General features: G+C 36.6%; 1 protein-coding gene across 4 annotated transcripts in view; it reads right to left on the bottom strand.

Annotated features, from left to right (window-relative positions):
- LOC128858029 (fizzy-related protein homolog) overlaps positions 1-26,353 on the bottom strand; it is a 73,993-nt gene that overhangs the window by 41,002 nt on the left and 6,638 nt on the right. For all 4 annotated transcript variants that reach the window (XM_054093950.1, XM_054093952.1, XM_054093953.1 and 1 more), the window contains exons 2-3: positions 15,209-15,640; positions 2,280-2,532 (exon numbers count right to left, since the gene is read on the bottom strand). In XM_054093950.1, coding sequence (XP_053949925.1) covers positions 2,280-2,532; positions 15,209-15,330 — 375 coding nt within the window. In that variant the 5' untranslated portion in view covers positions 15,331-15,640. The remainder of the gene's footprint in view (positions 1-2,279; positions 2,533-15,208; positions 15,641-26,353) is intronic.

Here is a 26,353-nt window from a genome sequence, read left to right as displayed (position 1 = left end):
TGCCTCCACAGGTTTGATAGCCGCCTGGCTATCCGAGAAGATATTTGTCGCAGTTTTTGTTACGGTGTGTATGTTAAAGTACACAGTTACCTTCTTTATGACTAAGACTACTGCTTGGTGGACACTACAGTAGTGCAGAAGTCTGACAGATAATTCTAGTCCTAATTCTTTTGAAAAAACTCCATACATAGCCTACTTTATTTTCTAGTTTGGATCCATCCGTGTAAAAATGTATTTCCCCTCTTCTCCATGGCCTGTGAGTTTGTCACTCTCTTCTTGACGGAATGTTAGTCTTGAAGAGCCTGTCGAAGGGGGGTTTAGGCAAAGAGTAGCTGATCTCTTGATTATAACTACTCATAGTATGTAGTATAGAAGCGTGGCCGAACCGCCGGGTCTTCCATACTAAAGGGTCTGAGCGCTGAAGCGGCGGCCATGTGTTTTCCTACCAGATTTTGAATAGGCAAGTTGACTAACAGCTGGATCACAGTTTCATGTATTGGGTTAGGGAATAAGTTCATAGCGTTTTTTTATTTTCTCTTATTTTACAACGATTTGTTTGCTGTTTGGCAAAAGGTAAGTTATTCATTCGATAGAGCTCTTGTTCTACAAAACTATGTTAATTGCATTTTTGTGTTATTTAATTTTTTATTATATTAGTTTTGAGGCTTTGAAATGGAATACCCAGAAGGCGAAAATCAACATTTTCGACACCTGTTCTTCTTTGCTTTTGATTGAGGTCAAATAGCTGCCGAATCAACCAGGGATATTTGCGACGTGTATTAACCAGTCTAAAGCACGGAAATGGTTTGCAAAGTTCAAAAAAGGTGACTTTGACGTCGATGATACGTCCCGCAGCGGAAAGCCTTCTGAATTCGATGAAGAACGTCTCAAATCGCTTTTGAAGGAAAACGGTCGCCAAACCAGTCATGAATAGGCGGAAAAAATTAACTACGATCATAAAGCAATTCTCAACCACATTCATGCAATGGGATTTACCGAAAAATTGGGAGTCTGGGTGCCTCACAAGCTCAACAAAAAAACAAAAAAAGTTGCCTTCAAATTGCTTCTAAGCATCTCGCCCGCCATCGAGCACCACGCGGTCATAAACAGCGCTTTTTGTACCGAATTGTCACGAGAGATGAGAAATGGTTCCTATACATCAATATGAAGCAAAGGAGTGGGTGGCTCGAGGAGATACACCAGATCCGAGAGTCAAGCCGGATCGTCATCCAAAGAAAATCATGACATGTTTTTGGTGGGACTGGGAGAGCATGGAGCACTGGGAAATGCTCGAAAACAATGCCAACAATGTGCTCTAAATTGCGAAGCTACACCGCGTGAATGAGGTTATTCGACTAAAAAGACCTGTTCGACATGGTCAAACCATACTCCTTCACGACAACGCCAGGCCCCATGTTGCACAAGTCGTCAAAGCTGCACTCCAAGAGCTCGAATGGGAGGTCCTTCAGCATTCGCCGTATTTTCCGGACCTTGCACCGACCGATTAACATCTTTTCCGCTCCCTGTTAAACCAAATGAAGGGCGTTACCTTCAATAACAAAGAGGTACTTAAAAACTGGCTCAACAACTTCTTTGACATGAAACAGGGTGATTTTAGGCGGAACGGCAACAACCAATCGGTTGAGAGGTGCATAATTGATGAACTTATTGATATAATTATTGTTTTTTGTTTAGAATAAAAGTCTTCGGTAAAAACGCTACGAACTTATTCCCTCGTCCCAATAACTTGCATTGAGAGTTGGTGGCCACCACACAAAAGTATTCCATATAGCAAAATAGGCCGAACTGCCAAAGTGTAAAGCCAATGTTTAATACGAGGTGTTGATTCCTATTTGACCGGCATTTGCACGTCTTGAACTGAATTTTCGTTTAACCATTTTTGACAACAACTACGCGATTATTGAGCGTGTAGCCAAATTCTCGGATTAAGAGTACGAACAAAATCAACGTACCTTTTAAACAAAACACAGACACCAGAGCGCTGATTGAATCCAAGGGTCTTACGTGTTGATTTGCTGTTTTAAAATTGATTGTATGTGGCTTTGTCATGAATACAATGGCTACTTAGCAAGCATTAAACTTATGCACACATGCATACGAATATTCAGTTTAATTAATGTAATATGCAGTTATTCATAAATAAATCTTTCTTCACGCCAGACACTTGAATAATACATAGTTTTACTAAAAAGCTTAATTACATTTTAATTTAATATCGTGCTGTGCAGCTCAGACGATAGTGGCGACATTGAACTCACCTGCTTTGTCGCTGAGTGATACTTGAAAAGGCTTCTTTTCGCTGTTGGTGTGTAGGTGTTCTCATTGCGCTCATCACTAACCGCCTTCACGTCCTCTATGGCGGTGCCCAGAAGTTCGTTCTTTAACAGGCAGGAATATGCTAAGCTATCACGTGCAGACTCACCGCAGTCACGTTGCTTTTTACTTGTTTGTGTGGAATTTTCATTCGATTTATTTATGGATGCGAAATTTGTTTGCCAATTGTTGTTAGCCCTGTAAGAGAGAATTAAATTGAAATAAATTTCATTTCATTTACACGACAATATAAGTATAGATTTTATTTCTTTAAAAATATACAATAAGATAAGCGTAAAAAATACTTCATAAACGTGAGCATAAACTTTTAATTATTCATTAATTGTTTGCGCCAAGCTCCCGATATTTGGTTGTTTCATTTGTCATGTGAATTCATGCATTGAAGAAACGGTAAACCAACTTCCGCACAACCACAGGGTACCGTATGATTTCTTTCAACAAGTTCAATGGGCCAAGTAATTTATGCTTTTTTGTTCGTTGTTGTTGTCTTTCGTAAAAATTCAAACGCACACAAATCATGCTCACACAAATAATTTGACTTCACGCACAGGTGTGATTACTGCACTCGTATAATACGACGAGTACCTCACCCACGACTGGCTGCATTCTTTTTTCTAAACTTTTTTTGGTGAATTATTTATTGAAGGTGGAAGTACAATGTATCAAATAAGCTTATGCCAACGTCGCTTGCATTCAAAATTAGTTGACGATTTAATTTAAAATATTTACCGAAAAATTTATTTTGAAAATAAAAGAAAAAAATTTGGATAAATTATGCTAATGTTTGCATGTATGCACGCAGTGAAGAGCTGGCTCGTGGAAAAAACGCGATATATGTACATATGTATGTATGTATGTGCATGTTACCAATGCAAAAGTCTGTTGGTGAATAGAAAAATACTGCAGTATGAAAAAGAAGTAGAAAAGGAATATTGTAGTAAGAATTCTTTTATCTGCCACCACTTGCAGAAATACAAATATGTATTTTTAAAGAACTTTTTTTTCGTTATAATATAAATATATTCCATAAAATATAAAGAATAAATTTCAGTGCATGTAACTTATTATGAAATATTTATTATTAACATTAGTCAGCTTAAATGCTTAATTAACAATTTTTTTATTGGCATTGCAATATTTTTGCCCCCCCATTCTAACTTTGCGTTATTCACATTTCGCATTGCACGTTTCGCGTGTTATAGCGAAATTTTAAACATTTGTTGGCAATCAAAATGTATGTGCGTACGTATGTATGCTGGCAACCATAACAAAGGCTAATGAATTTGTGCAACGTTTGACAAACTCGTTACCTTGCAATTGCCAAGGTGATGTGCATTTGATATGAATTGAAAACTTTGTCACATACGATTTAGAGGAAGAAATCATACTGTTTGAATATTATAAAACTCAATTGTACTCTGCATTAGTTGCGTGTGAGTGCATGCACAAATTATTGCCAAAAATTTTGAAATTTTGTTATTTGAGAACAAACCATTCAAAAAATTGAAAAAAACTTCCGTTTTTTCATATGTGTAATATAGTGTCTCAAATATGCTTGTTACATATTTTCTATAGATGTCATGCAAAAGTACAGCTATAAGACGTCACTTTTTATTTCACGCCTTTTCTTCCTTAGAAAGTGTATGCCCGATTTTTTTTTTATATGGAAGAAAAATGCGAGCACTGTGCAAGTCTTGAAAACGAACAAAAGAGTATTTTCGTGAGGATTTACTTCGTCTTATTGTATATTTTGAGAAAAGTGCCGAATACTTGCGAAGGTTTTTAGCGACTATGATTTTGATCTGAACATAACCCACTTGGTTGGAGCGCTTTAAAAGCGGTGATTTTAATGTGCGATAGGGATAGCCAGGGCAAACGATAACCTATGAAGATGCAGAACTGGAGACATTAATCGATAAAACAATTACTGGGGAGCTGTACCGAGCAATAAAAAAAAAATCGGTCGCCGCTTGTCTTTTGTGAACAAATTGAGAACTTGACTAAATTCATAGATTATCGTAATTTTTTTCCAGAAAGAAACCAGTCAGAAGAAGAACTAAAAGAATCTGGTCGGTGTCTGTGTCAACGATAAACGAACTATGTATAACACAATACAGTGCACTCGCGATAACTCGAACTAATTAAAACAGGCGCTGTTCGATTTATCGAATTTGTTCGACTTATCAATTGAGTGTGCTATGTTAAAAAAACAGTCATCGATATCGATTTTTCGATCGATTGTTGAAAATGGAAGCCAGTAGAAAATTTCTGTAGCATAGTTTCGTTATACGAATTACATTTTGGTCCATTGGCTGGATCAATGGTGTCACATTCGGCGGCATAAACATAGTTAAAATTAAACCATCCTCGGACTTTAATTCGATTTCGTTGGGATGTGATGGGGCATTATCAATTAGAAGATGAGCCTTCTCAGGTAGTCCCCATCTTTCAAATTTTTTCTTACCTAATTATTAAAGTCATTTAACTTGGTTAAAAAAATTGTTTTAATGAATCTGGATTTTACCTGCGGCACGAACGAATTATGAAACCAGTCTTTGAAAATCGCCGAAGTCATCCAGGCTGATTTGGAATTTTTGTACTCCACAGTTAAAATTTTTGAAAACACAAGGATTTCTTGCTTTGTCAATAACGAGAAGTTTAAGCTTATGGTTGCCGGTAGCGTTAGTGCAAGCCATAAATTGCCTTATCTTTCTTTTTTATAAGACTTATGGTGGACTTGGCTACCCCATATTCCTTCGCTAGAGAAGTAACACTACGTCCACGTTTAATTTTGTTAAGGACTTCAGCCCTCTCTTTTAATGTTAAACACTTCAACCTTTTACGATCCATTACTCACGTGCACTGATATACTACAAATGACAAATTTAAAGCAATTTGGTCAATGCAAGATGTTGTTCCCAGAAAACTAACGGGATATTAACGCCGAAATATTCATATGGACAATACACTAGTATACATATAATTTATATACATATACTATTACACATGTATCTATGTACAAAATGTACATGTTTGAAAAGAATGTGTGTACAAATAAATTTGTTTTTTTGTTCGAGTTATAGCGCTTTTTTATTGTTCGAGTTACAAAGAAGTCAATAGGGGAAAAAATGTGTTCGAGTTAGCACGTCGTTCGACTTAGCGGCTATTCGAGTTACCGCGAGTGCACTGTATTTTGTTTAAAAAAATGTTAATGTTTTTTTTTTTCAATAATGCTTAAAACCTGAAAAGCCGGAGTTTTGAATACAGCTTTCATTTAGATTCTTACGAAGCGTACAATTTAGAAAATTCTCAAAAGTCTAATCTAATCAAAAAAGTAAATTTTCCTAGTCACTCCGAGAAAGTTTTCAGTACAAGCATTTACATATGCACATACATATAGTATAATCAAAAATAAATTTGTGAGTTCCCAAAATATTCAACAGTTGGCAACGCAATCGTAGATAATTGGAATTACAGACAAAACGCAAAGAGTTTTTACGTCTGCTTCACTAATTATAAGAGATTTTTCATTCTTCTGTTTTCAATGCAACCAAAACGTGGGCCGAAAGTAATTGAAACTGCATTTGAGAAACAGCTGTTTTTGTTTGTAAACCAACTATAGTATGGAGTGCTTCATTTTAAGCTACAAACTTTTAAAGGTCACATCGACTGACCTATAAGAGAAAACAAGCGGCGTAGTAAACTGAACAGAATAAATAGTTTTTTTTCTTCGTAAATATGCAGATGCTCTGGGAGTCACGCATAACTTATCACTAAATGAACTTTCTCAAGTACCATACATGCATATGTATGTATGTACATACAGCGGAGAGCACTCAAATAGGGAAGTTTATTTCTACAACTATTAGGGGGGCCGTATAACTATTAGAGGAAAGTAATGCCATTTCTGAGCATGCCAGTGGCTCTTTACCGTTTATGAGTTCATTGGCAGTCATGAGTTCATGCCAGAGACATTTCAAAGTTAAAGTGACTTGTTTACTTGTGAAAATTTAAACCTTTCGCCATTTTGAGTGAAATGGCTAGCCAAATACTAGAAGAGATTCATATCCGCCATTGCATACTTTTGGAGTTTCACAAGGGTAGTAATGCAACAGTTGCTACCAAAACCGTTTTGCGATGTTTACCCAAGTGCCTTAGAGGTGTGTATGTAAACATCCTCCAGATATTTTACTGAAAACCCCCATTGATTTTTATCTATTGGAAATTTGCACACAAGATGGCAAAAGGTTGTAGCCAACGAGGGTGATTACTTCACTCACTAAAAAGAGAAACTTGTAAAAAAATTATGTATTCGAATTTACTGTAAAAAAACGGCATTATTTGGGAACCGGAGAATATTACGAGGGTTGCTATTTATATTTCTTGCCGAACAATGAGAACAGCTTTATTGTTTCTCAAAATATTCTAATAATGATCAATACATTTTTGCATTCATTTGAACCAATTTTCATTTTGTCCACGCATTTCTAGGGCGGTTTTCAAATTGTGTGACATACTACGCGAATATAACTTTTTTAGCAAAAGGTGATAATGAAAAATCTTATTGTTCTTGTTGTATTCTTATTGTTTTTCATTATTCTCTCGACTCCATCCGAATACTTCGATGTTAAGCTCATTTGGGTTCCTGGTCACAGTGGCATAGCGAGGAACTACTGTGCGGAGTGACCTAGCTAGACAGGATCTTATCTATAGCGGGCTGGCAGATTATTGAAACGCTAATTTTTTAAAAACTACCTTTAGATAACCAAAATTCTATGAAATCATCAGTCGGCAGTGCAGTTTGAATTTTCTACGTGTATAATATGTTAAGGGGGGTAGGAACCTATCTATCATTTTTACAATTTCAATTTTAACATTTTTTTTTTTTTCATTCTATTAAAACTTAAAATTTTTAAATGAATTCATCATATATCAGAAATAGTATTCGAAATTTCAAGTCAATCCGAGAAAAATTACGTATTTGAGTTCCCGTTGCTCTAGGCCGGGTTTCTACTCATATAACTCGACTTTGAAGCATTATTCTGAAAGTTGTTATTTTTGAAGTCCGTGTACGTTATAACCCAATCGCTTTGAAATTTTGCGCGCGCTTCTCTTAACGTATTTAACGAGGTATTCTTGGGAGCTCTTTGTTATTTGATAATTACCATTCCAAAGTGCCTGTGTTCGAACCTCCGGGCATGAAACATCAAATTATAGAAAAAATTGTTTCGAATAGAAATCTCTGGCACGAAACACCAATTGATAGAAAAAAGTTTTTCCTAATAGCGGCCGCTCCTCGGCAGGCAAAAGTAAACCTCCGAGTGAATTTCTGCCATGAAAAAGCTCCTCATAAAAAACCATCTACCGTTCGGTGTCGGCTTAAAACTGTAGGTCTCTCCATTTGTGGCGCGGCATCAAAATTATCGGATTTTTTTTTGCGCAAGCCGGCGTTTTATTTTCCAAGTACTACAAAAAGTTTAAAAATCGACAGAAAAAATTCTCGCAAGGATGCTTCAAGAAAAATCTGTTTTCACAAATCTGTTTTGAGTCTTGAGTTTCAAGTGATTTTGTTGATATAATGTGCGCAACAACATCGAAGACCTTCAGCTGCTAGTGCTAGAAATCAAAACCTAAAATTTGTAATTTATTTATTTTCTTAACTACTAAATAAGCTCGCTCAAGTTTCAATATTTTGCACTGAAAATTCAAGGAAATATTGTGCAAATGTTGTACTTTTATATGGAAACTGACTGAATAAACTAAAACTATCTCCGATCTTATTTTCATCAGGACTTCGATAAGAACATGCCAACATCACTGATTTATTGAACTATTCGGTGATAAGATTAACCAGAAATGGAGCTGTTCACCGGTTTTCAAGATCTTGTGAACTAAGTATTCGCATCTTTCGACTCGATTATACTCGATTCAAATACTTGCACCCCCAGAATGTGATTGGTGGTCCACACCCTGTATATCTATGTAGATATATCTTTAGCTTCAGAATTGAAATACTTTCACGACAATACCTCTCTAGTTATACATACGAGTATATGCATGCAAATAATTCTTAAGGTCTAATAAAAACGATCATTTTTCGTGTAAAGAAAAATCGTATTCATGATTTTTTTCTGCTCTGTGGTCATATTAAGCAACACGGAAACTTCCGGGTAGATTGTTAAAGCATAGAATTTCCTGGTTATGAGCTGTATCCCAACAAAGGCATGTATAGTACCTGTGCATGTGTGGAGTTGTAATCGTTTGGTATATCTGCAAAAGCGGTTAACAGCTAAAATTACTTGAAACCCGCCAGCCAAAGCGTAGTCTGGCCTGTAGTTAATGGTGAAAACAGTTAAAATTGCTCCACCAACAACAAATTGTTAACGTGAAAAAGTGGAAAATGTGGAAGTGCGCAACGAACCGGTAAGCCATATTAAGACAACCAAAGTAAATGTACAATGTATGTATGTATATTAGGGTGGATCGATTTATGTGGGGAACGCTTTTCCTCGACATAGTTTTCAGCAGATTCGAAACCTACATGTAAATCTAAGAAAAAAAAGTACAGTAGAGCATAGCTTTAAAACCAATTTAGAGACGCGCAAATTATATGCAAAATAAGTTTAATTAGAACGAAAAGTGAGAGGGGACGAGATGAGGACGAAAAATAGAAAAAAATACACCTCCTGTTGAAAGTAAAAAAAGTCCTGAAACCAAAATAATTGCTCATTAGTTGTTTACTGTAAACAAAAAAATTAATGATTCTAAAAAAAACCTGTTAAAAATAAATTTTGAAATATAAAATAAATTAAAAAAAATTTTTTTTTTAATAAATTTTGAAATCTTATATATAAAAATGAATATTTGTCTCGATTTCATCGATGAACTCAAAAACTACTGGACCGATTATTATAAAAATTGGTATATATATGTATTTTTCCTGGGAGAAGGTTTGTTGAATATGCTCATGGATGCCACTCACCACCTGGTGGCGCTGCAGAGTAGCATATTCTGTCCCGTTCAACCGATTTTTTCGAAATAAACAAAATCAATAAAATGGTTTAGAATGAATTGAATATTTGTGTACTGATTGTTCTTTAAAGTTATTTTTCTTATATTTATTTTAGTCGTTGGCATAGCAACGCGCGCCGGGTACAGCTAGTATAAAATAAATTTAAACATTTTTTTTTAAATAAATTTTGAAATATAAAATTTAACTTATTTTTTCTTTGTTTTTGCAATTTTTATTTGATTTATGTACATATAAAAAATTACATCCAGTCACTTTTCCTATTACAACTTTAAAAAATTAGAAATTTGTAGCGCCATCAATAAATAAAAAATAGATATCAAAAATAATTTATTCGTACCATTCATAATATTTTCGTCAATACTAGTATTCATATCAACTTCAAATTAATTAAAGACAGCTTCTTTAAAACCCATACTTTAGCGGACTTTTTTTCTTAGAATTTCATGTAGTTTCCTAATCTGCTAGCAACGATGTCGGAAAAGAAATTTACCCGCCCTAATGTATATACATATGAACATATTCCATGGACTATTCCACACAAAATTTATGTATGTTTGTATGTATGTTCTGGTATGTAGCACAGAAAAGTAGAAAATGAGAATAGTAAACGGGGAAATTAAATTACTCAGCACTTCATTGTGTTTGCTCTTCGAGTCTTCGAGTTTTGAGATCGTTGAACTTGACGTAGTTGTGCTAGTTAATAAAGTTACAAGCCACTAGATTTGTAATTGAAAACAGAATGAAAGGCGGATATGAATTTACCACAAATGGGAGAATAATTTTACGACCACTGAATCTATAACCAATTATACTTTGCTTTTCATAAGATTTTATCGGAAATCGACTTTGTCATATCCCTGGTACAAACAGAAAATGTGCTACACGAAATAGTTTTCATTAGGTGCGCAACATAACTTTTTTTCGGAAATTTCGGTGCTTCAAATGATTAACTTTAGTTAATTTGATCTTGTATGGGCATAGGTCAAGATTTTTACGCAAAATTAGTCGCAAGGTGGCCTCCGCCTCCGAGGGGCAGATGGCTTTTTATGAGGAGCTTTTCATGGCAGAAATACCCTCGGATGATTGACATTGCCATGGGACGACCGCTATTAGAAAAAAATAACTCTCTATCTATCATTTTGATGTTTTGTGTGCGGAATTCGAATCTGGGCACTTCCAGAATGTTTTAGTCACACACATACCCATTTGGATGCGATATTTTCGGTGATTCTTAGTGGCACAAAAACATCAAATAGTGAATATATTGACTATAATTTATTCAATATGGCATGCGCAGTCTGCTTGGAGGCCAATTCTTACGACGCACTAAACGACTACAGCCACTATATGCTGGCTAGCATTCGGTAGGGCCCGGGCTCAAAACCAATAGTTGGCATTAGTTGGCGACCGACCCGGGAATACGAAATTTTATTTTCAATATCATCATTCCAAAAGTTGCAGAAGTTCCCCCATGCATTTAAAGCAAATAATGTATGTCGAGAGATTTTGACACCATACAAAGGATTTCTTTTATCCTTCTAAAAAACGAATATTAAATAAAAGTATATTAAAATATACTCACTCCGTGACATTAATATGGATAGCAAACGAAAGACTATTAAAAAAACTTCTTTACTTTTCAACTTCGTTCTTCTTGGTGTTTTATCAAAATGTGAAACAAATAGTTGATCTTTCCTTCTATGAAATAAAGTATTGGCAATAGATACTATGAAAAATCTATATTTGTCTTGGCGAAAAATAAAAAAATTGTCAAAAGTTTTGAAAATTTAGTAATTTCAAACTAAAAAATTTAATTGATGAAGAAGTATGCATTAATATATACAAGTTTCACGTGGATATGAAATTTTTCCCGAATAACAAAAGAAAGTTGAGTTTTGTCGCACGACAATTTAAAAGTTAAATCACATTATTTTTAAAAATTTTATTTTTAATATTTTATTTTAATTTTAAAAAGCTGCAAAAATAATATATATACAGTGCACTCGCGGTAACTCGAATAGCCGCTAAGTCGAACGACGTGCTAACTCGAACACATTTTTTCCCCTATTGACTTCTTTGTAACTCGAACAATAAAAAAGCGCTATAACTCGAACAAAAAAACAAATTTATTTGTACACACATTCTTTTCAAACATGTATATTTTGTACATAGATACATATGTAATAGTATATGTATATAAATTATATGTATACTAGTGTATTGTCCATATGAATATTTCGGCGTTAATATCCCGTTAGTTTTCTGGGAACAACATCTTGCATTGACCAAATTGCTTTAAATTTGTCATTTGTAGTATATCAGTGCACGTGAGTAATGGATCGTAAAAGGTTGAAGTGTTTAACATTAAAAGAGAGGGCTGAAGTCCTTAACAAAATTAAACGTGGACGTAGTGTTACTTCTCTAGCGAAGGAATATGGGGTAGCCAAAAAAGAAAGATAAGGCAATTTATGGCTTGCACTAACGCTACCGGCAACCATAAGCTTAAACTTCTCGTTATTGACAAAGCAAGAAATCCTCGAGTTTTCAAAAATTTTAACTGTCCGGTGGAGTACAAAAATTCCAAATCAGCCTGGATGACTTCGGCGATTTTCAAAGACTGGTTTCATAATTCGTTCGTGCCGCAGGTAAAATCCAGATTCATTAAAACAATTGTTTTAACCAAGTTAAATGACTTTAATATTTAGGTAAGAAAAAATTTGAAAGATGGGGACTACCTGAGAAGGCTCTTCTTCTAATTGATAATGCCCCATCACATCCCAACGAAATCGAATTAAAGTCCGAGGATGGTTTAATTTTAACTATGTTTATGCCGCCGAATGTGACACCATTGATCCAGCCAATGGACCAAAATGTAATTCGTATAACGAAACTATACTACAGAAATTTTCTACTGGCTTCCATTTGCAACAATCGATCGAAAAATCGATATCGATGACTGTTTTTTTCACATAGCACACTCAATTGATAAGTCGAACAAATTCGATAAATCGAACAGCGCCTGTTTTAATTAGTTCGAGTTATCGCGAGTGCACTGTACTTCCTTAATTTTATACATTTATTATTGCTTCCCGAGTACTTTAAGTTTACGTTACAGATTTTTAAAATACGTCATTGCATTATTTTTGTCCTTTTACAAGGTAGAGCAAAATTAATTAGATTTCTAATTTTTGCAAATGGCGTCGTACTTCACTCATATTTGACACTTGTTAAATGGACAGCTACAGTATGAAAACCGATAAGCAATGGAGCGCGGTAAAAGTCCAAATAAAGATTTCCATCACTCAAAATCATTTTTTTTTCATTCAGTAAAAAAATTATTCAAAAATAAAATTGAATGATTAATTTTGGGCCGCCTTGTATTTACAGAAATCTATGGAAACCGAGCGAATATAAATCGTATCGGCGAATGCATATTTAATAGAAAATGCTTGAATAAAATATAATCGATTTAGACAACTTTTGCTAATTCGTATATACTTATAAGAGTGACCAGATAATATAATTGGTAAGACAAGATAAGAAAAGATACACGTAAGACACAAGCGTCGTACACCTATGTAGTTGTTGGTACTTGCTAAAAAACAAAAGTCGCAAGGGGATCTTCTACCCTCGAGGCTTGAAAAAATTAATATTTTTTTTGGTTTTATCGAAGATTTTAGAAGTATTCCCTGAAAGTGATTTCTCGAAATACGCATTAGTTTGGGTATTCGAGAGGCTCAAAAACAATAAATCGCCGTTCCCTAATGCAATGATTATCATCTTTAAAGGTTATTTTCCAAAAGTTGCAGTTTTACAACTGCTCGAAATAATAGGTTACAAATAATTTGAATTTTTCATAAAATGCAGTGAAAATGTGACGCAAGCTTTTCCAGAAATTTTCATTTAAACTATTTTATTTTTTTACTAAGTATTACTTATGTACTCTTTAAAAGAGTCTTTCAAAAGACGCGCCTAGAAGTTGTTTTAAAATAAAACATGTAAACATTTAGATTACTTCAGTTTTCACTGCTTTTACTCCAAATACGGCTCTTAACTATTATATGTGAAAAATTACATCATTTAAATGCCCACCAAGACCATGTGGTGTTTCAGCTTTGGAATCGTTGTTGCCTTATTTACATAAACTTTACTTTTCAAAAAACCCCAGTCTGGTCTGTTAGTCCTTTTTCTAGCCTCAACAGAACGAGTTTATTGAAATTTTTTCACCAAACTTTGAATTGTCGACACATTCGGGCAAGTATTTCCACCAAACAAATCACGAACTTTGCGATATGTTTTTCTTAAAGATCGACCATTTGCATAATAAGTTTCAATAGTTTTAACGCGTTGTTCTATCGTGCAAAATTGTTTATCTGTCTAAGAGACATATGTCAAAGATGACACAAAAAAGGTATAATCTAGGAATTATTCAATACTGACATCAATGCGTCACTTTTAAAAGCGCCTTTATAAAAACTGAAAAAGATTTAATTTTTAGTTCCAAACTTCGTCCATTTAGCAAACTTTTGAAAATTGGAGTAAATTATGTGCCAAACGATAGTCCAGGGAAAAAAACAAAATGATTTTTTTTTTTCAGGAATCTTATATGGAAGACTTATATGAACTAAATCGTATCAATCAGTTTACAACAATTTTTGTAAAAAGGTGATTTCAACGTCAAACAGACGGCGAACTGATACCCATAGTTTCATTTGGAAGAAAATTTGATGTCAGATTTCCAAAATTCATTCGGGGAGGTTTGACGGATATTTTCTTTACCGACAGTCCGACTGCATTGAAGGCCCTGGAGAACGCGAAGCAAACCTCAAAGATTGTTCAAGAATGTAAAAAGAAGCTTAATTCTGTCGCAAGACAGAACAGGCTTGTACTTATATGCGTTCCAGGACACTCCGGTGTTCAATTGCCGATGAATTAGCCAACCGTGGATCAGCGGTTACCCCACAGGATCAGTTGCGCAGGAATCATGAATTGGATCAGCGATTATGTATGCAATTTACATAAAGAGCGATGGTCCGGTCTAGAACGCTGCAGAACTGCAAAGTGTTTTGTGACAAGTCCGAACAGAAAACTGTCAAACTTTCTACTAACACTTGGAAGGAAAGACGTTCGGTTATGGTCGGTATTATTACAGGCAACAAACCATGGGATCAGCATTTGACCACCATTGGAACCATTGAGAACACAATGTGCCTGTCTTGTTTGGAGGAGGCGGATAGCACTGAGCACTTTCTCTATGACCGTCCTGCCTTTGCTAGAGCAAGGCTATGAGTTTTGGGTTCCGATGCCGTGAGTATGAGTAATATTCGCTCTCTAAAACTGTCTATCAATATCCTACAGATTTACCAACGTATCTGGAAAATTCTCACTGGACTAACAACCTCTGTCTCTGTCCCTATTCTTTCCTATCTCTTTCTCTGATACTTTTCTCTTTCTCACCTTTCCTCCTTGACTATCTACCCTCTTTCCAGAACTCTAAATACAATGGGCTTTTTAGCCTAACTGTTTTACTAGCCACCGAATCTCTTGGAGCCCCTTGGCTCGACCAATTCAAATTTGAATTTCAACCGCGAAATACAGACAAAAAAAACTGCGCAAAATTACTGTTAAAAGAGTGAAAATAAGCGCATTGCAATAATCAATGGCATTATTAGTTCTCCTAGAATTATGTTAGGTATCAGTTTTGGAAGTCACTGCATACGGTAGAAGACCTTCTTAAGTTATGAATTAAAATCTATTTAGTAATGCACCTGCAATTATTTATATAATTTTTGTAACTTGTTTCTCATGTCAATCACTCACCTGCATGGTATAAATCTATCCAGTGATGTGGATGTTGAAGCCGCCTCAAATGCGTTGAAGAGATTCCGTGCGACTGGACTACAATGTTTCAGAATACGTTTCTCATAATCAGGGCTGAACATTTTCCAATGTTTCTTTAACTTAGACTCTTATTGCGTAGTTGTCCAAGGAATGTTTTATAAAATATATGAATGTGTGTATAATTTTTTGTATGTATGATTTGGTTTTAAATTTGCATATCCATGTGCGCGCATATACTTGTATACATATGTATGTATGTAAATGGAAAGTAATAATAATCCACAGTAATCTCAATAATATTCAAGTTGGTATATATCTATAAATATATATTTTTTCCCCAATCAGATCACACATAAAATATAGTTAGTTTGCGGGCATAGGTGAAGATGACTTGTTATTCATGAGACCAATCTGCAATGAAAAAAACGAAACGACAATTCATGTAGATATTATCGGGATTTGTATCAATAATTTACAGCCTATTCCAGATGTGTGAGTAAATTATACAAAAATGGTTATTAGAATTAACAACAGGTAACTCAATTTATCAAAGTCACAAACATAGTAAGCCAGCTAAAATATACTTGTTCAGCTGCGCGGCCTTTGTGCGGTTTGTGGTAGCTACACAACATCGGTGGTACGATGACGGCACGTTCACCACGTTTATATGCGCCGATACGAGTAGGCGACACCTTACGTGCAAGAAAGAAAATATCGAAATCTAGCAGTTGTGGTGTATGTTGGCATGCGACGGCCTATGTTGCTTGAACATCAAGAGCGAACCACGTACCCAAAAACTCTACTTTGACAATCATTCAAGATCACTCATGGTCACACTAATCACAACACTTTAATTTGTAATGGGAATTGCTAGAATCATGAGTTGAATTTTTAATGGTGTAAAAAGCTTAAACTCATTTCTTTTCTTTTTTTTATTTATTTATTTCAAATGTTCAAACAAAGTAAAAGTAAAGCATAAATCAAGAATAAGCTCCTTTTTTTTCTTTGTATGTGTGTAGGTAGAGTTGATTTTAGAATGCCTTTTATTTAAAGTCTGGTAGAGATCTCATCTACTATTTGCTATAGTCAAGAATTCTAGCTTAATTTTTTTTTGTGTTTAAACTTTTTGAATAATAAAAATGTAGCTGATTTGTATCGAAATATGCAAAAGCAGTTTGTTAGCTTGAGAGGTACAGTGGCGTGCGATAGAATAGGTTGTTTTCTTTTATTAGTTTCATCATACAAATAATTTTTCCTTCAGTTGCTCTAAGAGGTTACGATTATATTCAGAATTTATTTTTTTCCTCTCACATCCCAAAAAACTGATCGTAACACCTTCTTGGCCGATTTTTCGGCACGAACACGAAAATCATGACCGATTGGGTGCTTCAACCATCAACAAGAGTTTTTTCCGTATTCAAGTAGTCACGTATTTTATTCGTCATCCGAAACGTATTTTCGAATTCAACAATTTGAGAAGTTTTCTTTTGCTGTGGCTGTTTATTCTAAGGCAAAATTAGCTGGCACACATTTCATGTATGGCCATGTATTTCATTTTTCGATTGGAGTTCACACCAAACTTTTCCACGTAGATGGGTAGAAAGGAGCGGACCTATATAAGGACCTACAATATCGCCTGGCTTAAACAATCAAAATTAATTTGTTTGCGGTATTTGATAACATTAGCTGGTAAAAAGTCTTAGAAAGCTGCAGTTACGAACTAATCAAAAATTCCAAAACAAACCCGAGCCACTGAGGGGATTTTTGAAACAGAAAAGATGCTTGCTTAGAAATGTAAGGAAGGCCCTTTGATATGATGTTTAACGACGTTTAAAAAGCAAAGCCGCGTAACTGACGTTTGTGTCAAAAATGAGATTTGCTCACAAGAAGCTCATTTTTCATTAAAAATAGTAGTTGGATTAAAAATACATTTTAATTTATAAAACTAGCCTTACATGCGTTTATTTTATAAAAGAGAAAACCGTTTTGAAATAAATCAATTTTTACACTTTCCTGAAAAATTTGGCTGAAACTCACTTAAGCATTTATTTCACTATCAAGAGAAGCGGTTTTGTCTTTTATCTAACTTCGTTTATTATTCGCCTGTACATAATAAATAAACAGGTGATTGGAAAGAAATGTTTCAGAAAATCTGTTTCAATCTGAAATTGTTAGTGTGCAGGCCCAAATTTGTTAAGACTTTTTAGCTTCGTTTGGTCCATACTATTAAATATTTTACTACTATAAAATAAAAATATGGTAGTCTGCAGCACCAGATTCCAGCATAAAAAGATACACCAAGCTACCTGGCTGTCCCCTGATCGAAAAACGCGAAACCAGATCGATCATGTTGTGATAGATGGAAGACACGCTTCTAGTGTATTAGATGTACGTACGATCCGAGGAGCCAACATCGACTCGGATCATTACCTTGTTGCAGCCAAATTGCGCACACGCCTCTGTGCAGCAAAAAACGTACATCTACCTACGCAAAGAATGTTCGACATCGAAAAGCTGCAATCACAACAGACAGCCAGAAGATTCGCCACTCGACTCTCACTCCTGCTCTCGGAGAGCACTGCCCAACACACCGGCATGCGCGAGCAATGGAGCAACATTTCTCGTTCCCTACGTACCGCCGCCGAAGAAGAAATCGGATTCCGGCGAGCCCGAAAGAACAATTGGTACGACGAGGAATGTCATGCTGCCGCCGAAAGAAAAGATGCCGCCTATAGAGCCACGCTGCGATCGGGCGCAACGCGAGCCATGTGGGATCGCTACAGAGAGCTGAAAAAGGAAGAGAGACGTATTATCCGACAGAAGAAACGTGAGGCCGAAATACGTGAGTGCGAGGAGCTTGAGATGCTGGCCAATAGGAACAACGCCCGAAAATTCTACCAGAAAGTTCGGCGGCTTACAGAAGGTTTTAAGACCGGGGCGTTTTCCTGTAAGAACAAAGACGGTGATCTGGTGACTGACGTACAGAGCAATCTTAAATTATGGAGGGAACACTTCTCGAACCTGTTAAACAGTGACAGCTGCGCATGTCATAGAGAAAGTGAAGATCCCGATACCCCAATCGTTGACGACGGAATTATCGTTCCGTTACCCGACCATGACGAGGTGAGAATAGCAATATCACGGCTAAAGAACAACAAAGCCGCGGGCGCCGACGGACTGCCGGCTGAGCTATTCAAACATGGCGGCGAGGAGCTGGTAAGGTGCATGCATCAGCTCCTATGCAAAATATGGTCGGATGAAAGCATGCCTGCCGATTGGAATTTAAGTGTGCTCTGCCCAATCCATAAGAAGGGCGATCCTGCAATTTGTGCCAATTACCGCGGGATTAGTCTTCTAAATATCGCCTATAAGGTTCTAGCGAGCGTATTGTGTGAAAGGCTGAAGCCCACCGTCAACCAACTGATTGGACCTTATCAGTGTGGCTTCAGACCTGGAAAGTCTACCATCGACCAAATATTCACAATACGCCAAATCTTGGAAAAGACCCATGAAAGGAGAATCGACACACACCATCTTTTCGTCGACTTCAAAGCTGCATTCGACAGTACGGAAAGGAGTTACCTGTATGCCGCTATGTCTGAATTTGGTATCCCCGCAAAACTAATACGGCTATGTAAGATGACGTTGCTCAACACCAGCAGCGCCGTCAGAATTGGGAAGGACCTCTCCGAGCCGTTTGATACCAAACGAGGTTTCAGACAGGGTGACTCGCTGTCGTGTGACTTCTTTAACCTGATGTTGGAGAGCATCGTACGAGCCGCAGAACTTAATCGCTCAGGCACAATATTTTATAAGAGCGTACAATTGTTGGCGTATGCCGATGATATTGATATCATCGGCCTTAACAACCGCGCTGTTAGTTCTGCCTTCTCCAAACTGGATAAAGAGGCAAAGCGAATGGGTTTGGTGGTGAACGAGGACAAAACGAAGTACCTCCTGTCTTCAAACAAACAGTCGGCGCACTCGCGTATCGGCACTCACGTCACTGTAGACAGTTATAATTTCAAGGTTGTAAAAGACTTCGTTTATTTAGGAACCAGCATTAACGCCGATAACAATGTCAGGCTTGAAATCCAACGTAGAATCTCTCTTGCCAACAAGTGCTACTTTGGACTAAGTAGGCAACTGAGCAGTAAAGTCCTCTCTCGACGAACAAAACTAACACTCTACAAGACTCTCATCATGCCCGTCCTAACGTATAGCGCAGAAGCGTGGACGATGACAACATCCGATGAAGCGACGCTTGGAGTGTTCGAGAGAAAGATTCTGCGTAAGATTTTTGGACCTTTGCACGTTGGCAACGGCGAATATCGCAGGCGATGGAACGATGAGCTGTATGAGCTTTACGGCGACATAGACATAGCGCAGCGAATAAAGATCCAGCGGCTTCGTTGGCTGGGTCATGTCGTCCGAATGGATACAAACGCTCCGGCTTTGAAAGTATTCGATGCGGTACCAGCTGGTGGTAGCAGAGGAAGAGGAAGGCCTCCTCTGCGTTGGAAAGATCAGGTGGAGAAGGACTTGGCTTCACTTGGTGTGTCCAACTGGCGCCGGTTAGCACGAGAAAGAAACGACTGGCGCGCTTTGTTAAGCTCGGCCAAAATCGCGTAAGCGGTTATCGCGCCAATTAAGAAGAAGAGAAAATACTAAATATTTTATGTGCTTTTTTAACTTCCTGGCGGCCGCCGTAGCCGAATGGGTTGGTGCGTGACTACCATTCGCAATTCACAGAGAGAACGTCGGTTCGAATCTCGGTGAAACACCAAAATTAAGAAAAACATTTTTCTAATAGCGGTCGCCCCTCGGCAGGCAATGGCAAACCTCCTAGTGTATTTCTGCCATGAAAAAGCTCCTCATAAAAATATCTGCCGTTCGGAGTCGGCTTAAAACTGTAGGTCCCTCCATTTGTGGAACAACATCAAGGCGCACACCACAAATAGGAGGAGGAGCTCGGTCAAACACCCAAAAAGGGTGTACGCGCCAATTATATATATAATATATGTACACTGAAGAGCAAAACTGTAACAAAATGTAATACTTTCTATTTCAACACATTTTTTTTTAGACATGTTTTAACAAATCAAATATTTTTTTTGCATAACTTTATTGGCATGTATGTACTCTCTCTCTCAAACCGGTTTGGTGTCAATGCAACAACAACAACACTAGTAGCAAGCAATAATGCAAATAAAGACAAATGTTACAGTTTTGCACTCAACCCATTTTTTATTTTTTACAATAAATAAAATAAATATTAATAAGATGTCCAATATCCTTTGGATTTTTTCAGCTCGTGGATACGATTGGGCATACTTCGTGTATACCTCAAGACAAAGTCATTCGGAATAGCATCCCATACATCGCGTGTTCGCTCCCACAGCTCATTAACTCCACTGGGCGGACTTGAATATTCGGCAAGCTTCGATTTTACATGACTCCATAAATTTTCGATTGGGTTCATGTCCAGTGATTGTGGAGGCCACTTCAAGTTACGAAATTTTTGGCGTTGCATCCAATTTCGTACAAACATGTGCGGTGTGCTTAGGGTCATTGTCTTGCTGAAAAATTACTTTTTCAGCAGCAAGACCCATACTTTCCACTACACCCGGCAGATTTTGTTGCAATATGGCCAGGTATTCCTCTTTCCGCATTATACCGTCTATTCGTACTAAAGGACCCTTACCATTTTTGGAAATGCAGCCCCACACCATAATGGAGCCACCACCATGTTTTACTGTCTGCTTGATGTGATGTGGCTGGACTGCATTTGGGTCTTTAACCCAATACCAGGCCCGACCATCTGACTGAAATCGATTGATTTTGTTTCATCAGACCAAATAACCTGCAATCGTTTTGAAATTTTATGAAAAAAGGTCTTTTATAATCCATTTATAAAGACGTACCTGATCCCAATCTTCAACTGTCCAGCTTTGGTGAGCCGCAACAAAATCCCGCCTCAACCGCACATGTCTTTTTGTCAGCATTGGCTTGGTTTTCTTCTCCGCTGCCTTTAGCCCCAGTTTTGACAGGCTGCGCCTGGCTGTCCACTGACTGGCATCAATATCCAGCATCTTTAGTGCTTCTTTGGGAGTAACCGCCTTGCTGCTTGTTACCAAATTTGCCAGATGGCGGGCATCGCGGTCGCTTATCTTCCTTGGCCGGCCTCCTTTGTTACTGGGAACAGCGTCTGGTACATTTTTCCGCAGCCTTTGCACAGCCATGTGGCTCACTTCGAATTTTTTAGCTATTTTTCTTATAGACTCGCCCTTCTTCAGCAAATCAATTATTTGGCGTTGTACTTCCCGATTTAACATTTTGTCTTATTCACGGTCACGTTTATAATAATTAAAAATCCACCAAATATATAATTACGAGAAAAATAACGGAAAATTTGAAAATTAAGAGTGAGTGCAAAACTGTAACATTTGTCTTTATTTGCATTATTGCTTGCTACTAGTGTTGTTGTTGTTGCATTGACACCAAACCGGTTTGAGAGAGAGAGTACATACATGCCAATAAAGTTATGCAAAAAAATATAAAAGATGGTAAGAAATCGTTAGTTGTAAGAAGTAAAAATTGGTCTATGTCTCTAGTAAAACAGATCTGCTTTCTAGAATACCTAAAAGGTGAATTTGCAAGTAATGTCTAGCAATAGCCTTTCAGAGTGAACTCCTTCGCCTGCCAGTTCATCAAGCTTAGATCCGTCAGTAAATATACTGACTCTATTTTCATCACCTACCATACCACTGCCCCAGTACGCTTTAGAAGGGAATATTGTAGTAAAGAATTTATTGAAATGGAGCGCTACACTGCTACAGAAATCTCTAGTAGCTGGAAGTGTGGAAATCTTTCCTAATTTAGTCGAATGACCTTTTATTGAATGTTCTTAGGAGGGTGAGTTTCCTGAGCCGGCCACCGTAGCCGAATGAATTGGTGTGTGATTACCATTCGGTATTCGGAGAACGTAGGTTCGAGTCTCGGTAAAAAACCAAAATGAAGAAGACGTGTTTTCTAATAGCGGTCGCCCCTCGGCAGGCAATGGCAAGCCTCCGAGTTCCATTAAAAAGCTACTCATTTAAACAAAATATCTGCCGTTCGGAGTCGGCTTAAAACTGTAGCTCCCTCCATTTGTGGAACAACAACAAGACGCACACCACAAATAGGAGGAGGAGGAGCTCGGCCAAACACCTAACAAAAAGTGTACGCGCCGATTATTATTTTTTTAGTTCCCTGAATCGCAATGCTGACTTGGCAGCTAGTTACATACCATATAATTCAATTGACACATTGTAAAGCTTAACAGCAACAACAAACTTACACAATAACGACTCATTCGTGACAAAAAATTAAGAACGCTTGAGGGTTAAAAACTACCAGACACCTAATCGGATTGATATCCGAAGTTTCCTGTCCATTTATAATTCTGTAATTGCAATACCAATTAGATTTGGTAAAAATATTGCAGATTAGCAACCACATTTATTATTTTTTTTTAATTTTATAAATATATAAATTGATAATTTTTGAGTAACTTAACTAAGCAACTTCACAAGCAAAATATATTTATACTTGCCACTAATTTTGAGTTGGAACACTTTCGTACATGTACTTTTTCTGATTCAGTTAAAAAAAAATTAGTTACCGAAGACATGTATTTTTTTATAAAATATGTTAATAGTTAAATAAGTTACGTATTTTAAAATTGTAGAGACTTCACCGCCAAAGTGGACTTTGTTTTGACTACTGAAGTGAAAAACTAGCCGAACTGCAACAAACTAAAAATAATAAATAACTCACAATGTGTACTATGCATGCAAAAGCATCTATTCGGATGTATGTATGTATGCATGTATGTGAATATGTATTGTATATGTTTTCAAAAAATGGGGGCGTTTCACTATCATTCCGTTTATTGTCTACAGTTCGTAATGGCTAGCATAGGTAGCATTTGTTTATGCATATGTAAATACATACATACATATATACTTACACTGCAGTCGATTGAAATTAAACGGGTCTACATACACACATAGAACTGTGTGTGTATATACAAAATCATAAAGCAAACAAAACGAACGTTTATGTTGTTCAAAAAAACTCCTCTATCAAATATAGGTTACTATCAGTGATGGTGACGTCAAACGAATAACATTTACATTGCATATCACCCTGTACCTATACGCTTACCATATATGCATGTATGTATGTATGTACGTCTCTAATGCAGCCGATAACAATGCCAAGTTGCTAAGTAACCAAACAATTCTAAGTCAAATATTAAGTGCATTTTCGGCACGCATTTGCTTGTATTGGTGGAAGCCGTAATGTCATTTGCTTTATTTACTATGTAGGCTTAATCGCATTGGACTTACTTTTCTCCACGTAAATTCACAAAACATTATCATGAAACACTCATGGACAATAAAATACGTATACGACACTTTGACCGATTTTAGCTGTTCATTTTAATCTTTAATCTTAATTTTTTTTTTAACTTTGTGTAAAAATTATGAAAATTTTGTAAATTTTTAGCAAAATTTCAAACCTTTCTTTCGATCAGAATTTTTATAAAATTTTTTAGATCACTATAAAACTGCATACTCTTTCGATTTTACTAAAGAGTGATCAGATTGGCGGTACTTTTTCAAATAGGGTTTTTTGACAGATCACGCGTGTCACTTCTGTCAAACTAAATACATAATTCTTTTCAGTATTCATTTGAATTTCATAGTGGAAAGACTTACGCCTCAAATCGTGCGTTTACATCGTATTACAAAAAGCGATGCACTGTGAAGTGTTCAGCGCAAGCTCAGGCCAACTTATTGTATCCAGCGATAGGGCCCATTTTTGGCTTAATAAGCAAAATTGCCGTATTTGGACTGAAGAGCAACACGAAGCCATTCAAGAACAGCCATTACAGCCATCCGACCTATGGACTGGGAGAATCATCGGCGCCTATTTCTTCTAAGACGAGGTAACAGTGATTGGCGAACACCTCCGCGCCATGCTAAACAACTTTTTGATGCCATTAATTGAAGCCCGTGATTTCCACAACATTTTGTTTTATTTACTGCGTCGTCGTTTCATTGAACAATTTATCTCTCGCCTCGGATCAGTGGATTGACCACCAAGATCGTGTGATATCACTCATTTGGCCTTTTTGTTTTTGGGAGCATGTAAAGTCTAAATGCTTTGTAGATAAACCAACTTCGATTGAAGCATTGGAAGCCAACAGTACCAAAGTTATTTAGGAGATACCGACCGAAGTCCCCCAGTGAGTCATTCAAAATTGGTGCTTACGGATGGCCGAATTACGGCGCAGTTGCGGCCAAGATTTGAAAGGGATTATCTTTAAAAAATAAATGTCATGAATAGCTCTACACAAAAATAATAAAGATTACCCAATCAATTTGATTTTTCGTTGTTTTATTTCAATTTAAAATCGGAAATTGATCACCCTTTATAATAGAGTACAAATGATAAGTGGCTACAAAATACGGTTGATTTTTGACAATTTTTTATGCGGACAATGGCACGCATTTTGCTACGTACAAAATATGTTTGAAAATTGTTTACTATGGAAAAAATTGGCTTATTAAAAACATTGGTACTTCGCAGCCACTTGCAGCAATTTTATTTTAATTTTTACGTAGATCTAAAGTTCGCCAAATGTGAAAATTTGATTTTGCCTAGAAAAAAAACGAAATAAAAAACTTAAATTTTTTTCAAGGATTTTTATCTGGCCATAATGCACTATGACCTCTAATGTGATATATTGTACTTAACCGCGAGCCTATAAATGGAGGCTTCTAAAGAATCTGAGTCCTCCTCAGAATTTGTGATCCATATCACAAATGGATTTCGAGTCGGCAGAACTTTGTTTCTAATCCTGGATTCCTGAAATGATAACGAAGACAACAATGCCCCGTATAGTATCCAGTAAGAGTTCGTAAGTACTCTCTATCCAGGTTGTTGTTGTTATAGTTGCATAAACATTCCCCGTACATATATATATGGGGAATATATATATATATATATGGGGAATGCTGCTGGAGTGGCAGTCCTTGGCCGAATATAAATCCGAGTCGTTCCTATTACGTAGGACCGACTGTCGTGGGAACGCTCTATCAGGTTTACGCGCCTACCTCATAATCTTCAAGAAGCAAGGTTAAACTGTTTAGCCTGTCGCCGCTATCCTAGACCCTCCATCAAGTGTCATATGAATTCTGTGTCATCTTAGCCTTTAATAACTTCTTTATATGGGCTTTAGTAAACCCAGAGTCGGGGAAGTGATCAATGAATGAAATGTGTATGTACGACATTGATCCTTCACCCAATACCCGCTAGTTTATGTACAGTAGAAGCCATGTTATGAGTGTTTAGTCAGATCAAATATCTGCTTGCCTTCGAGACGCATAAAAAGGTAGGGTCATTGCAGCGATTTGTAGTATTTAAAAATTTACTACTTGCAAACTCAAAAAATATTAATTTTATAATTTTATAAATTTTTTTAAATGTCTATACAGAAATAGTATGTCTATTATACTATATATGGATGTATACATTTATAAATAAAAATTTTAATACTACAAATTATACTTTTCTATTAAAGCAAAAGCTCAAACTACAGCAGTAAAATACACTGAAAAGCGAAATTGGAGGTACAGTCACAATTGAGGGTGCAATGCTTACAATGTTTCTCGAGTTAAAATATTTTTGATATTTTTTGTCTAAATATATAAAAATTAATTTATTGTGGAAACTTGCAAAAACAAATTTAATTAAATTAATGCCAGTTTTCATCAATTTCACCGCAAAAGCCGACAGAAAAAAAAAAATAAAAATTAATGCGATTTTTTGGCCGCGTAGAACTTGCACTTATTTTACTAAAATTACATGAGCCATGTTATATATATATAATTGGCGCGTATACCCCTTTTGGGTGTTTGGCCGAGCTCCTTCTCCTATTTGTGGTGTGCGTCTTGATGTTGTTCCACAAATGGAGGGACCTACAGTTTCAAGTCGAGTCCGAACGGCAAATATTTTTTTTATGAGGAGGTTTTTCATGGCAGAAATACACTCGGAGGTTTGCCATTGCCTGCC

This window comes from Anastrepha ludens, chromosome 3, assembly GCF_028408465.1.
Source record: "Anastrepha ludens isolate Willacy chromosome 3, idAnaLude1.1, whole genome shotgun sequence".
Classification (NCBI taxonomy): domain Eukaryota; kingdom Metazoa; phylum Arthropoda; class Insecta; order Diptera; family Tephritidae; genus Anastrepha; species Anastrepha ludens.
This window is presented reverse-complemented; position numbering and strand designations above follow the sequence as displayed.